The sequence below is a fragment of the Melospiza melodia genome, chromosome 3 (genome assembly GCF_035770615.1).
Source record: "Melospiza melodia melodia isolate bMelMel2 chromosome 3, bMelMel2.pri, whole genome shotgun sequence".
NCBI classification, from domain to species: domain Eukaryota; kingdom Metazoa; phylum Chordata; class Aves; order Passeriformes; family Passerellidae; genus Melospiza; species Melospiza melodia.
In genome coordinates this window covers 121,604,008-121,620,126 of record NC_086196.1, presented here as the reverse complement: position 1 = coordinate 121,620,126, position 16,119 = coordinate 121,604,008, and the positions used below count along the sequence as shown (strand labels likewise).

The 16,119-nt window shown below is 36.7% G+C and overlaps 1 protein-coding gene across 4 annotated transcripts in view; it reads left to right on the top strand.

Moving 5' to 3' along the window:
* SMAP1 (small ArfGAP 1) overlaps window positions 1-16,119 on the top strand; it is a 91,477-nt gene that overhangs the window by 56,431 nt on the left and 18,927 nt on the right. For 2 of the 4 annotated variants that reach the window (XM_063152970.1, XM_063152968.1), the window contains one exon: window positions 12,673-12,751. In XM_063152970.1, coding sequence (XP_063009040.1) covers window positions 12,673-12,751 — 79 coding nt within the window. Of the gene's footprint in view, window positions 1-12,666; window positions 12,752-16,119 lie in introns of all 4 variants that reach the window. The other 2 variants (XM_063152969.1, XM_063152967.1) reach the window with 1 other exon arrangement.

Genomic DNA, 16,119 nt, shown 5'->3' with positions numbered 1-16,119 from the left:
TTACATTTTGTAAGGATGATTTAAATGTGCCATTTCAGAATATACAGAAAAGTCATATAGGTTCACATTTATTTAAAAAGGAGAATTAGAAGCAGGGAAAAGCTTGACTTATTTCCAGTTGAGATGGAGGCTGCAGTGTTTATTGATAGTTCATATTAAAGATTATGATGGTATGGAGAATGAAGACAAAGAAAATGGTGCTTGCCCAAGTAAAGAGAAATCCATTTTGGTATTGTATATGGTCAGTTAAAATTACTTAGCTTTTAAAGTAATTGTTTCAAAGTGATTAACTTTGAAATGAGAGCAGAATTGAGGAAAAATACCCTGACTGCCAGAAGAAATTCATGTAGCTAATGATGCATAAGTATTTATTAAACATTTCTCCCTCTCACTAAGTTCTGCATTTGTGAAACACAATTATGTATATGTACATGAGGATGATAAAGTACTCGTCAGCTCTCTCCTAACTTCTCTAGTAGTTCATGAAAGCAGCAAGCTGATTCAGAAGTAAGAAAAATAAACCTGTGGGGCTGTTTCAGTCTTGTTAGCTGTCACGGAGAGGGTTGAATTTCTGCGGAGCTAATTGAGAGGCTTTTTCAAATGCATCTCTAGAGAAATAGTATGCTTAGATTTCATAAAGTCTTTGTAGGATTCTGTTTGTGATAATAACAGAAATTATACCAGCACAGAGCATGAGTCCAAAACTCATGAGTAAAATGTCCTAACTCAGAGGTTGTTTCTATGAAACACTATTCAGTGTGATGTTGTAAGACTGACTAAAACATGAAGACTGTAAGAATCAGATGAGCAACAGCAGGGGGTGAAGTGGAGTAATTTAATCAGTAAAAAGGGAGCCAGTGATCAGCTTCTAGTACATCAAAGGAAAGTACTGAGATGGGTCAAGGAAAAAGATTCTTTCCCAGGAATACCAGGCAAGTAAAGGGTGATTGCATAATAGGGTATAGGACACGGGATGCAGAGAGAAAAGAGCTTGGGGATGGGACAGAATATTGTACACAACTCATTATGGGATGTTTAGATGACACAGACCAAACTGGGGGAATACAAAAATCAAGGCGGATTGGGGTGTAGCAAGCTTGAGGAAGCAGGGGAGAAGTGAATAAAAAGGGGCAGTCACATATGTGCTGATGGTTGAGCAGGTTGGTGGGCAGTAGGATTGTCTGAGCCTTCACTTGATCTCTGCAGGCTATTCTGTATTCTTGCCAAGTTCTATTTGCAACTATTGAGCGTGAGTGCATTGTCTCTCTGTGCCTGTGTGTGAACACTTGCAAACTTCAAGTTCAGGTACCAGGCAAGTGGGGTAAGAGGCTGGTGCTGGCCACTGGAAAGAGGCTGCAGGCCTGAGGAATTGGAGGGTCAGCACCTGCAGAGACCATTATCTAGAAGCCAACTCTTTGCAAAGGCAGCATGTCTAACAGCAGGTGCTGGAGACAAACATACTGTGATCACACCTGATGTGTGCTAGCAGGTAGCACATTTCGCACTGGACTGACCAGTGAGTAAGATCCAAGCACCTGTAAAGTTCTAAGGTAGAGCTGATTGCTGGTTAAGGGTGTAGGGTCTTGATATTGAATGGAGTTTCAGGTAAAAAGCATTTTTCAGCAGGAAGAGCACTTCTGGTATAATTAACAAAAATATTGAGAAGCATACCTTCATGAATAGGGATGGAAAGCATTTCTTTGATTGTTTTTTTACTGTGAGCTCAATCAGTTACCATGCCTGAAACAGGTCATTCTTGTCTGGAAATATATGAAGAAGGAATTACAAATAAATGCCCTTTAGTTCTGATTGGGTACAATGATGTTGTATTATGTATTACTTGAAAGGTTTTTGAAAAGAAAGTTATAAAAGAAAATAGTTTAATGAGGAACTGGAATTGATATAGCTGCATTATTGTAATCTTGCTAATGAGGCTAATGAGCACAATAGAAATCAAGTAGAAATGTATAAGCTGAGTTCATATAACCATAATATGTGATTTGAAAACTGAAGGTGTATTTAAAATAGCTCACAAAATTACAAACCCTGTTTATTGCATTTCATAGCTTGCAAACCGAGATGCATTAAAACACTTTGACCCTAATCCGAATTACAGATCTCATAACAGGACACTGGATTAGCTGTAAGATGGACCTTTTGAGGTTTTCTGATTCATAGTGATTTCTTCTATAAGATGCAAAAAAATCCAGATTTTATTGGATTAAAAGCATTTCTTCCATTTTATCTAAATCAAGTTACATGACAAGATAATACCAAATAGGAAAAGGGTTGATAAACAGCTTGTTCTCTGCCTTTTGAATCCTTGTAAGCAGGTCCTTGCATTTGGGCTCAGATGCAGTAATTTCAAAGATTTACAGCTGCAGGAAACTTTGCTAAAGTCTTTGCCCCCAGAATCTCTCGAAAACTTGAATACCTCTGCACTCAGACTGTGTGCCTCTCCTGTTCTGCAGTCTTGCCACCCCTAGCTCAGCTTCAAGTTGCTACATCCTGTGACCATTACCTGGGAATCATCTTCTATCTTTTGATGCTTTTTTCAAGTATCAGACTTGGGAAAAAGAATTTTTCCTCTTTTTTTCAGACCCTACTCTTAACTTTTCTGCTTTAAGAACCTAATATATTTGAATGCATAGAACTATTGTTTCAAAGGTGATTGTTGCTGTGTAGATTTAATGCATGAATATAAGAGTAAGGAATTATCTCTGATACGTGTCTGCAGTCTCAGCAGTAAGTATAAAAAGAAAGCCAACTTAATTGTGGGAAATTGTACTTCTACACAGTTCGTATGTTGTTTTGAGCAAGGTAAAAGGGCATCTAAGATTGTCTGATGCATTAGAAAGGAGCTAAACCAATTCAGCTAAGTACAAGACATAAAAGGTTTTAAGCCTTCTTGGAATATATTGACTAAGGTAAATGAGATCTAAGCTAACATTTTAAATTCAGTTAAAATACAATGTTAGTACTGCTTGTTCAATAAGTAAGAACAAAGGAATAGTCTTAATCCATTTTCACAGAAATGATTAGTGTATTAGCCTAAACCCAGCTGAAATCATATTAATGGAATAAGATTATGGTGCAAGGTCTGTTATTTCTGCCATGAAGTTTTTTATTCAAATTTCTAAAGATATATAATGCATTTTAAACAATCTTGCTCAAGTATCTTGCTCTAACTGTGACAATCTAATGAAAATCCACATACTCAAGTTTTTAAAGTGAAGATGTAGATCAAGAACCACTTTAAAAATTTTTCCTTTGGGTATGTATTTTGACTGAAGGACCTTCATGTGTACAGAATCATATCTAGCAACATCAAAAGGCAATTTGGTTTTTTTTGTTTGCTTAGTGTGAATGCCTTAAATAGGCTTATCCAGGTGAGTGTGAGTAGTTCAGTGTCTGTGAGTGGTTAACTGAAATAATCACAATAGACTCTTAAATAATCAATTTACATTTTCCGCTTGGCTTGGCTCTTTGTTTCAAGATAATTCTAGTTTGATAAATAAGAATGGTGGCTTTTTTGTTGTTGTTGTTGTTGACATGCAGCCTTTTCTCTTGATTAGAAATGCATCAGGGTTTGATTGCAGAGCTGTAGTCTATGCAACTTCACAATGATACCAACATAGTTTTACTTGTGTTTCAATATAGTGCATCAGTTTTTTGGCTTTTTTGCTAGTTAGGCATCATCACTTGCTAAAAGTATCCCCAGTTCTGAAAAGTTAGTCTGATTTCTAAATTCCTGCATTTTTAGTTACAAGTCTGAAAAAACAAGTGCTGCTATTTTATAGGAGGGTAAACAAAATAACACATTTCATCTTTAATGCCATTTAAATAAAATATTATGAAAATACTAAATTTTACTTATTTTCAGGTCAGGTATAAAAGTTATAAAAATATTCTTTAAAAATTGTAGGATGTGCCTGCATGAGTAATGCTGTAAATGGATACAGACTAAACTTCTTAGAGCATAGGTGTCAGGAAAAACCGTATCTACAAACCTATTGCAAGATATAGTAAATTACTAACATTATTTTCTCATATGGCAATTCTCAAATGTTTATGCTCTCCTGCAAGTTTTATTGCAAGCAGGTAGTGAAGAGGGAAGGAATCCAATTGCTTTATGCACAGGGCATACAATTCCTATGTATTAAGAGCAAAGGAGTGCTTTTTTTCAGTAACCGTAGAGGTGGATATGAGCTCTAGTGAGTCAACTGGAAATTGCTGTTAAGTAAGTTAGAAGTGCTCTTTACAAAATTATTTGATGTGTCTTCAGCTTTCATAAGGCTTCTTGTAGTTAAGGTAGGGAATAGGAGTTAGAAATATAGTGGTAATCAGATGCATTTTAAACAGACTGAGTTCTAGATCCATATGAATTTTTCATTAAAGTGGAAAATTGAGGAAAAAAATGAAGGAGAATGGGAGCAGATAAGTGGACTGGACAGCTGATGAATCAGATTTTTGACAGTGACTGATATCTTGCTTGAGAATAGGAGAGATTTTTAGATTAGTAACTTATGACTGCTCTGGCTGTAGTGTTTTTCTACTTCAGAGGTATTAATCATGTGGCTTATGTCCTGCACTGTGTATTCTACCTCTTTGAATGCTCTCACAGAGTGTAAACGAGAATAAGGTCAATGATAGTCCTAAATGCTGGTGTTGAAATCTGCTAAATTATTTACATTATCATCTTGCAGTAGTGAATTTGGCAAACTCCTACTTGTTTTTCAAGTATTTGGTGTGGTTTACATTTTTTACTGAATGTCATATCTTTGAGAGCTGTTAAACCTCTGTACATATGATGATAACTCGCATGAGGTTACAGAAGCAGAAAATGGAAACTTGAATCTCGCAGTTATAAAGAAAAATAATCACAGTATTTTCCCTGTGTGCTGGCACTTCTGAACCAGGCCTTACCAAAAAGATTTGTTCACAACTGTCAGTGCAAAATGCCCTCAGCTGCCTGTCAGAGGAGAATATTCTGGGGAACAGGGATGTACAGAAGAGTAGCCCATAGATTTAGACCATAGGCCCTAGAATGTATAATCATAGTAAACAATGTTCTGAAAGGATACCAGTGTCCTTACTTATTTAACAAACCTGTATTATTTTCCTATTTTACTACAATAGTGATTTTTAAAAAGCAGTGGGTTTGACTGCAGATCAATGTATTTGATGCTAGATCTGAATATTCTTACTGTTTTATCAGAAGACCTCATGTATGTCATCTGTTCTGTAAACCAAGCAGATTTAAAGCTTTCTGCTTGCAGTTTAAAGCTTTCTACTTGCCTCTTGTCTTTCCCTGCCCATCTTGTGCACCTAATAGCCAGATGTGTTTGGGCATGGTGCTGAGAGTTGGGAAAGGACAAGCTTGTTTTGCAGTAAGGGAGCTGTGGTTGCAGGAGCCATAGACCTCATAGCCTCGTGTTATGTATGTGAATTTAATAGGTGTGTGACAGTCAGACATGGTGGTACTGACCCTCCTTTTTGTCTTGCCCATATATAACCATATCTCCCATAGGCAGCATCCTGTGTGCTGTACTAGAATCTCTGTACAGAGGAAGGAGGAGAATTGACTTGGCAATGTTTTCATTTCGTTTTATTTTTTTCTGGGGCAGGATGAATCACTCATTTAATGGTTCGCTCCAAAAATAGCTGGCTGAAGAAAATTTGATGAAATACCCCACTAACATACTGGACTTCCTACTGTACGTGACATGCTTCCGGTGTTACTCAGTTTTCTTCACAATCCCATCTCCTCCAGACTTGCAGTTCAAGTTTTTGTGAGAAAGCTTTGCTGCTCGTTTCAGGGACTTGGAGTTTACCATTGGATGAGTCAACTGCAAAACTGTAATACTCAGATTCAGATCTTTGAGGCTTGTGTACACTGAGCTTCAATGGGAAAACTGAATTTGGGAATTCACTGTAGTTTGCTGGATGAGGTTTGTGCATAGGTTGATTCACTTGACGCATTTGCTCCTTGCATGTATTTGACAAATTCTATAGAGTGCCAGAAAAGGGGAACAGAAGGTGATTGTGAAGAAAATCTACCAACAGGAAAGTACTGCTGACTCTTAAGTGCATGTGTCTGTGTGTGTGTGTGTGTAGTCCTTGAATGTACTTAAGGAGGTGCTTGGAGGTTGGCTTGCTTAAATTAGCAAAACAAGAAATATGTTTGTGCAAAGCTAGCAAAACTAAAATGATACAGTTATCAAAGTATCACCACTCAGCAATAGCCAAAATACCAGTGTGTTATCAACAGTGTTGTAGCCACAAATCCGAACTATGGCATTGTATTGACTGCTGTGAAGAATGTGAACTCCATCCCAGCCAGAGCCACAAAGGCAATTAGTTTGAAAAACATACAGTATAAAGTGCCTATCGGTTCCCTTGTCCTTGTCAAAGAAACATATTTAATCACTAATAATTTGCTTTAGAGTGACATATAAGAGAAAGAAACAAGTCTGTAAAATCAACTTTAAAACTTAAGGTGTGAAGAGAGTAGTTAACACAGTTACTTGCTGATTTATTTGGTTTCATTTAACTCAAGAAAAGTATTTCACATAAATTAGATTGAACCAGAATGGTGTAACTAGGAGTATATTGAGGGCAATACATTGTGAGAGCTCAATAAAGGCCAATATTGATTTCTGTAAAATGGAGCTTTCTTTTTTAATTTGAGACCTAGCAGAGATCTTCTTGCTTTCTTATTCTTTTTTTTTTTTTTTTTGCTGGCCTAACCTGGTGTTCTTACGCATTTTTTCAAAATTAAACCTCATATAACTTCTGTTGTTGCACAAAATTAGTAAAGAAAGATTAAAGGAGGGCGGCACAGTAATGCAACATTAAATGCAGGTTGCTGAGTTAAAAGATGCTCTTTCATGATGGAATGGAAAACTTTCACATCCTGTGTAAATTGGGACATTTTTGACAGTGGTGTTCTTTTCATCTTTAAAGGTGAAGCCAGAACTGCAGCAGAGTAAGCATCCAAACTTTGGTGCAGATTTTCACAGCTTTTCCATCGAAACCTGATAGACTGGAAATTACCTTAAAGTCTTAGAGCTGATGTTGGATAAATGAGCAAGATTGATAGGTGACTAACCCTGCCATTCTCTAATGGTAGGGAAATGAGCAAGATGAATTAAATCATAGACAGTATCTCTATGAATTACAAGAAGCTGCCTGGTGCAGTTTCCACTAACGAAGGCATCATCTCAGTGTGAGATTAAAGTAGGCTTGTGCACTTGGTTGCATTAAAATCGGCTCAGTTAGAGGTGACCTGGTCTTCTTCACTATTACCTGCTTTTGGATTTTGTTTGTGATGGTTTCTTAGCACAGAACATTATAGTTGGCCAAGGTGCACTGTGGAGGTATATGGACATTACCAGCATATAAATTTCTATCCACTAATTTCAAGCCAGTTGATTTACAGTGACAGTGTGGGGGAAGTTAGGTGAAGGTCCAAATACTCATTTCTGCATTTCCATTTTAATTAAGTAGAAAAGAGATGCTGCTTCTTAGATGTGGACATAATTTCTCAGTTGTTCATTTTGGTAGAGGTGGAGTTATGAGGAGTTCACAAATATTTTCAAATATTTGCTTTTTAGATACTGAAAGATGATCAGTCTTGTTGTGAGGACTGCTTACAGATGTGGTATTAGCACCATACTTTAACATTATTGTTTTGTAGATGTACAGCAGACAGAATTAAGGCATCACTTGATTTGGGTATAAAATTGGGAGTCATTCATCACTGGATATTAAGAATTAAATGACAGCAGGAGCTTGAAAAGGGAATTGTTGCCTTGATGGCACCTTTATCAATTATCAATGCCATCAAAAAAACCTTATGGAAGTAAAGGAAGACACCCTGTGATGCTCCACCCTTGTCTGCCAAGCCAGTCACGACACTGTTAAAAGTGTTGGTTTGGTCAAGCATGGCTTCCTCTTGATGAAGCCATGCTGATTTCTTCCATTAACATTCTTGTCCTTTATGTGCCTGGAATTGGTTTCCAGGTTAGTTGTTCCATTGCCTTTCTAGGTATTGATGTGAGACTGAGCAGCCTGTTGTTCCCTGGGTCTTGCTTCTTGCCCCTGAAGAAAGGACTGGCAGAAGAGCATAAGAAGAGTGGAAGGTTAAAATTACTGCAATGGAAAATAAAACAATGACAGATTATTGTATCCCAGTTACCTGTCATCTACAGGATTGCAAGAATTTATAGTGCCCATACTGGATCTGAGTAACAAGTGTGTCCCTGCTCCTGTGCTAAGAATATGTGCTTAATAGGTGAAAATACTTGTAAGAGGTTGCAAGGTTAATTCTTTATTTGCCTCCTTAATTTGGCCAAAGTATCTAATACCTGCTGATCCATGGGGTAGTTTAAATTAGGTTTTGTGGCTCTTTTCATAACAAGGACTCAAGTTTTTTTAGGTAAAAAATTCCAAGTCATGCTGATCATGTGGAGCATGTAAAAGAGCCAACTCCCTGGAAGCTTGGTCTGGCTTCAGTTCCTTTCAGTGATATTTGCAACAAACTGTTTTCAATAATATCAGAATAATTGAAGGCAGTGGATATTGCTTGCTTTCAGTAGGTCTCCAACATGAGAAGACCCTGAAGGGTAATGTAGTGGCCATTAGTGACAACTGTGAAAAATGGCCATGTAAGACCTGCATATCAAAGATGTGTTGATGTTCTGCAGTTTGCAAGGACAGTATTTCAGAAGAATGCACTAGCAGCATAAAAATGATTTTGAATGAGAAGCTGTTAATACATGACCTGAAGTAAATATATCCAGAAATTGCTATAACCATGTACTTCATTCACTAAACCCACATATATTACTAAGACAATCTTGGATGTCATTAAAAAATAGTAGCCCCAGTAACCTTGAAGGCTCCACTTGAAAATAAATGCACAAAATTGTGTACCTGTTCCTTCTACTTGCCTTTTTCATTTCAGATTCTTAATGCTATTTTTAGTTTACTTAATGCTGCTTAGTCTCCTATTTTTAATGTGGTCTTATTCCAAAGGGCATAACAAGGAATAGGTTATCTAGTACTGGTGTCAATACTTAAAAATAATTGCTGTGGGATTCAAGGAGACTGGTAATAGAAACTGAGATGGATCTTAGTGCAGCAAGACTCCCAAGCATTTGTCATGCTACCTTGCAAGTCTACAAAATGTGGTGTTTTTTTAGATAGAACACAACACTAAATTAAACAGTAAGTTTAAGAAATGTCACTGCTTCCTTATGCAGGTTTTTTTTCCTCTTTCACACTTCTGTGCTCACTGGGTGCAGTACTTACCTTGAAAGGCCACTCTCTACATAAAGCTTAGTCATGAATGACTCCTATTGGGGCAAAACTGCTAAAAAGAAATTAAACATCACATTTCTCTTTATGATTTGTAGTAAAATTTTCTAGTGACTCCAGTGTGGCTTCCTTTTTGCTCTTGTCCAAAGTTTCCTTGTTTATGCCAGAATTATATGGGCTGGAAGAGACCTATTGAGGTTCTCTCCTCAACCCAGAAACATGGCATGATCTCTGCTAGAGAGCACTGAAGTAAGCCATTGCTTTTTGTTGTGTCTATCTCAGGTGGACCACAGTGCAGAATCCATGGGACAGAACAGAGAACAAGACTCTCAAAAGCAGCATGGTAGTGAGGGTCATTTAGGTATTCTTAAAAGTAATTGTGTGTGTGTGCAGGTTTCTTGTTCTCCCTCATCCCACTGGTGCCTTACCTAGTTGATGCCTAAGTGCAGGTGACTTAGAGAAGTCCCTGTCTGTGAATCATTAAGGCAGACCTTAAGCCCCAAACAAATGTGTTCTGAATTTGCACAGGAGCCCTCCTGTGTGCCATGAAGCATCTTAAACAGAAATAAAGGCATACCAAATTACAGAATTGCTTGAAATCTCAGACAGGAGGATGGGAAATTCCAGGAAATGGTGCTTGTTATGGTGAGAGAATGGAGGAACAAAATCATTTAGCAGGTATAATTAAAGAGGAAGATCTTTTCTTCCAGATAGCTGCTGAATATTGCTTTGTATGTCTGCTGCTATACAGATGAATTATTGGTAAATGTTAGGTGACTAATGTGTTTTTTCATTTTTCAGACTGAAGGTTAGAATGTTGGTGAAAACTGTATAGCTGCAAAGATGTTAAATAGTGCTTTAAGAGAAAATCTTCAAGGAAACAAATGCAGTAGTAATGGCTAGAAATATTTGATATACTGATGACCTTGAAAATATTTTTTGCAGCTTTTCTTAAAGTAATTAACTATAAAGTAACCTTAAAATCTAGTAGTTTACATACTGACAAGGGGAGCAAAATGGGACAGAAACTTTTGATCAAGGAATAATAGTTACAATATTGGAAAATGGCATTTTAAGAGATCATATTTTTTTAGAAATTCATAGTTTCATACCTTGTGTCTTCATTGCCTTTCTTATTTAGAGTGATGAAACAGAAATATGCATTTAATATGTATTGAAAACATTTATTTGACAAATCAGAGGACCTAAGCAGATTATTCCTCCCATATTTTTAAAATTTTAGTTTAGATAATGAGATTAAATTGCCACAGTAGTAAGTACCAAATAAAACAAAGTGCTATTTGAACTCTTTCTCTTTAGTTCTTATTAATGTATGCACAAGTGTGTGACTTCTGTGAAAAGTTTGCATTCCAAACTAACCTGTCAAGCTTTATATTATTTCAAACTTGTGGTTTTAGGTAGTTATCAGAAATCTAATACAGTGTAATGAAGATTTGGAAATTTAATATAATTCTAATGGTTTTTCTTTTCTGTTGAAAGAAATCATTCTATATTCGTAACTTTTAAGCTATTTAAGCAAAAGGAAAAAAAGCCAGTGTCATGAAATAAAGGAGCATGTCAGAAATGCTTCTTTTTACAACTTCTGTGACCCATAGTGTTTCTTACAGAGATGGAGAAAATTCAGATGTTCAAGGTTTTATGACACACTCTGTTCTGAAGCACTTACTGTTAATTCTGATTAGTGTTTATAATAATGATTTTATTGGTTTATGGCATATTTACTGAGATATGGTCAGTTGTAGAAAACTTCATTTTGAATTGTCACTTTTAAAAAATCCTTGATATGCTCTCATGGTTTACTTTCAAAAATGATACTTTTTTTGTGTTTGGAATTGGTGTGCTATGCTCCAGATTGTAAACAAGGTGTTGCAAGTTACAATACACAATAGAATCAGGGCATTTGTGGACTGCTTTTTCATCAGGTTGTTTCCCAAAGAGCTGCATCTTGAGCAAGATGTGTAAAGTCAAACTACGGACTTTTGGCAAGAGGGAGCAAGTATTTCTCTGAAAGATTAGCAGGGGTCAGAGTATGTGTGATGGTACCTGTTTGCAGTACCTGCAGGAATGGAGTTTGGTTAATTGGGGCTCTTACTGAAGGTTTTCAGTGGGGATTTGCTCATGCAAGAGGAGTGTGTGTAGTGTAACAGGCTTCTGTTCACTTGGGCTGCCTTTGAATACTCCTGAGTTTCCTCACTGCTCTTTACAAACACCAAGCTCCTTACTCTTTATCCCCCTTTGGCAGGAGAGGAAGAAAGTAAAGGAGTACCTAAACCAGATCTTTATATGAATGTGTTGAACTTTAAAGTATGAAAATACTAAGATTCAATGACTTGTGCAGCCTCAGGAGCCTCAGTGACCCTGTGAAAGCCACATTGTGTTTGTGGTTAAAGGTGTGAGTGAAGCAGGTTGTGTCAGTGCCTGCCCAGTGCCCAGCCTGGCAGTGCCCTGCCACTGTTACAGGGTAATCTCCTCTGGTTAAAGGCTGTACTCATTGATCAACCAATCCACTTCAGGTTTTTGTGATAAGTATGGAGAAAGGCACATTAAATGCACATGAAGATATGCATTTGTCGTGTCACTACTATTAACCAGTTCATCTTCATTTTAGTAATTTATGTTTTGATGGATTCAGGATGATGATCAGCCTGATACTGGTGTAAGAACTATAAACAGATTTATGATGTAATTTTCGTAATCAAATTTCACATCAATGCCATCATACATTTTGGAATCTTTGGGCAAGAGAAGACTGGGAATTCCCTTTTCAGAAGGAAAAGAATGCTGTTATTAGCATGCAGGTTTATAAAGGAAAAAGTCATGAACTCAGGTTGTGTGCATCAGTGCTCAGCATATCAAAATTCTGAACATTTTGCAGATGTTCTTTGCCGAAAGGCAAATTGATGTCATTAGTATGCTTCTAGTTTGTAAATTTAAGCTTTTAAAAACTTTTTTTTACTCTTTATGCTTCAGAACTGTTTTGTTTGGTTGCTGAAATGAGTTGATAAATTATAGACAGGTTTTTGCCTATTGCATGATATGCAGTGGTTCAGTTTAAGACTTCAATTTATTTTAAACTATCCTCGAACTTAAATTTATTTAAAAATTTAGTACATACCAGTGAACAATAATTTTTCACAGTCATGTGCCTTGTCCCTTTTGACCATAACTGCCACATACTTCATTACAAATCAAATTCATTATGATAAACAAATATGGAAAAGAACTTTTACTTCTGCCACTGAAACAGTGTCTTTAATGAAAATTTTTTAAGCACTGAATCTTTTCAGACACGTTACTTGTATTTGGTTTTTTTCCCCTTACAAGCCACAGAAGAAAGAGGATCAGCAATCAGAAGCTAAAGCAAGTCCAAAAAAGTCATCAGAACCCACTATTGACCTCTTAGGACTTGGTAAGCAATACATAATTGCTTGATTTTAAATCAAACATAGATATGTAATTTTATATTTTAATATATATACTTTTATATTTTTTTCTGTGATTACTGAAAGATTAATATGAAAACCATAAGATTGCATGCATGAATTTAAAACTATAATGCAAAATGCCATTGGGATGTGGGTACATCAGTACTTTTTTGCTAGGGAGAGTAATGAGATCCTGTGGGAAGTGGAAGTTATCAAAGTGATTTTCAAAGGCCTTGTGGATTGTAGTATTTCATTGTTTATGGTACAAGTGTACTTTTTAATGAAAATGCTGAGGTCATCTGAACCATGTATCTGTAAAAGACATTATATCATACATTTCCTATATTAGTTAAAAGAACTGTAAACTGTCAGACTGCAGCTAATACCTTGTAAAACTCAATATAGTGGGCATTTCAGTGTTTTGTACTGACTGCAACTATCATTCATTTTTATCTAATCCACCTTTTCACTTTCTTCCTGGCAGGTAGCTGTGGGTTTGTCCTGTAAATAAAGCAGTTTCTAGTAAAATTATTTAATTGACACTGTCTGCCTATACTCTTGTCTATAGGCCATTCTCATAAAATATGTCTTTCATTTATCTAGTGTTGCTCTAAATGCGTTTTTTCCATTTGATTGAATCTTAAAATGTAAATGGAAAAATAAAATATTGCAGTATTTTTATATCCTTTTGAAATTCTGTGTTAGGAAAATCTTCTGTTAGTTGAATGTGAATAAGATATCAATGGATAACAAGTGAATGGATATTAAGAGTATTCACTTTCTATCCATGTAATGGTTACTCTTAATTTTCTACATGATTTCTACATTATATTGGAGGAGGCTAATAAGTCTCTTAAATGCAATTCTAAAACTTCACTTTGTAGAAGAGTGCTTTGGGGTTTTTAAAATTTTTTCTTTCAAGGTATGAATAATGTGACAAAACAGTAAATGTTTTCTCTGTATTAAAATTCACATTCACATCAGTGGTTTTTTCCCTCTGATGTAGAGCTAACTGTAAAGTACCATTTTTGCATGGGTTATGTGTGTGTTGTCCATATCTCACTCCAAATAATTGCTACTATAGGCATGCAAATCTTAATTAACACCGTAGAATGAATGTAGAATGAGCCTATTTTTAAAAAAAAAAGTAATTTAGACCTGATGGAAAGCTGATTCTCCTTTATTTTCCTTTAGCAGACCAACAACCTAATTAAAACCTAAAATTTAATCAATATGTGGTTTTGAGATTGCTAGGCTTCTGTATTCTGTTGGTCATGATTTGAAAAGTATCTTGGTAACACTGTTTTATGATACAATAATGAACTCAGATTACATTGGCTAACTTGAGATGTAATGTGCAATGAAAATAGTATTATAATTGGTGCTCAACAGCTCTGCTTCTTCAGTGAGATATTAAAAGGGCAAAGTTTATAATATGTATGTTAAAACCCCATAATTTTAGAGGAGGGAATGCTTAAAGGTCTTTTAAATAACAAATTGAAAAGCAGTGTAATAAGCCAGTAGCACTTGGAATCCATTGAGCTGCAAATGAGATATTTGTTAATGAGACCAGACCTGCATATTTCATTTGGAGAGTCGTCTTTTAATTAGCACCTGCAATAGAAGACTTCAGATAGGATGTCTGAAGAGAGGTCACATCAACCCAGTACATCACAGAACCATGCAGTAGTCCAGGTTGGAAGGGACTTCAAATGACCTTCTGCTCCAAGGAGTCCATGGGAAGGGGAGTGGAGGGATTATCTGGCATCCTATCTATCTAGCATCCTGTCTAGGCACACAGCCTGCCAAACTCCAGTGATGGGAGCTCTGCCACATGTGGAGTTGTTCCAGCAATTGATCTCACAGTAAAAAATTTCTTTCTTACGTTGACAAACTTGTACCTGCTGCCCCCTGTCTTCCCTGTGTGCTCCGTGTGTTGTGCAGAGAGAGGCTGTGTCCTCCTCCTAGCTGCCCCTCAGCTACTGGCATGCTGGGATGGAATCTTCCTGAGCCTTCCCTTCTCCAGGGAGAAAAGACTGACCTCCTTCAGTCTTTCCTCATAGAGCAGGTCCTGCAGCCCTTTGGCCATCTTCATGCCTCTCCTTTGGACCCTCTCCAGTCTGTGTCTGTCCTGAATTGTGGGAGCCAGAACCGGACACAGACTCCAGGTGAAGCCTGGGAAGTGCTGAGTCGAGTGGGATGATCACATCTTTGCCTCAGCAAGTTAACGCCCCTGTGGATACATCCCAGAATTTCACCTCTTTTGCTGCAGTGATGTGCTGCTGATTAAAATGTTTGATATGTCATATCAAATAATATTAAAATTGATATGATTCCTTAGCTCGTTCTTACTGAGCAGACATTTTTCTAATGAGGATTCATTCTCTTAGGACTTCATTTCTGCTAGTGGAGAATAGTACTAGCTTTTAGTAGGGCAGCTCAAAATCACTTGTGATAGCAGGTTAAGTAATTTTAATGGATCAGAATTCATGCTAGAATAATTTTGGCTTTCAGAACAGCCCAGCTTTTTGGCAAAGTATTTTCTGGAGTAACCCTCACTGCTAGCTTTGGGTATGATGTTAGTCTCTGGGTTGTTGTTTTTGTCTCAGTTGGTTTTGCAGTAGTGACCTCATCAGAAGGTAAACTTCCTTAGATAGGACTTATCCTATGAAAATTATAGCTGGGCAATTTTCTAAAAGGAAACTCTCTTTCACTTCTATTTACAAATTGCAAAATTTTCAATAAAATATGACTTGGGGAATTGTACCTTTAAATCTTGTAATAGGAGAAGAGGCATAATATCTTCAGTGACCCTACTATCACTTTTGTGCTTGTTCTGAGCCCTTTCAAATAGATTTGTGTGCTTCCCTTGATTTCCTCATCAGGGGGTTGTTATTGAGATGCTCTTTAGGTACTTACTTTTTGATAATGCAACAACATTCATAGGTTTTTGCTTTCTGATTCAGATTAGATTTTAGTTCAGAACTCCTCATACAGAAAGGTGGAGAAATGGACATGAATAAACTAAATATTGTTATGCTCTCTACGGGCAGCAGTGTCAGTGTTCTTGCTGTGCAACCCCAGATTCCTTCCCTCTCTTCCCAAGCAGTGGGAAATAACAGCCTGTTTCTCTAGGCCAAGCCTGAAGCTGCTTTTTTAGTCATCTCTACAATTATTTGGATGTTACCCATGCTGGAAGAATGCCCTGTTGAAAATGTGGAGATCTAAAATTGACACTAAAATCAATGATACAGGATGTTATAAAATGAATTTTTAATAGGATAATTATAGGAAACACTCTTTGGTTTGAAAGTCACAGTGTGTAAACCACAGTTCTTCAGCACTTACATGA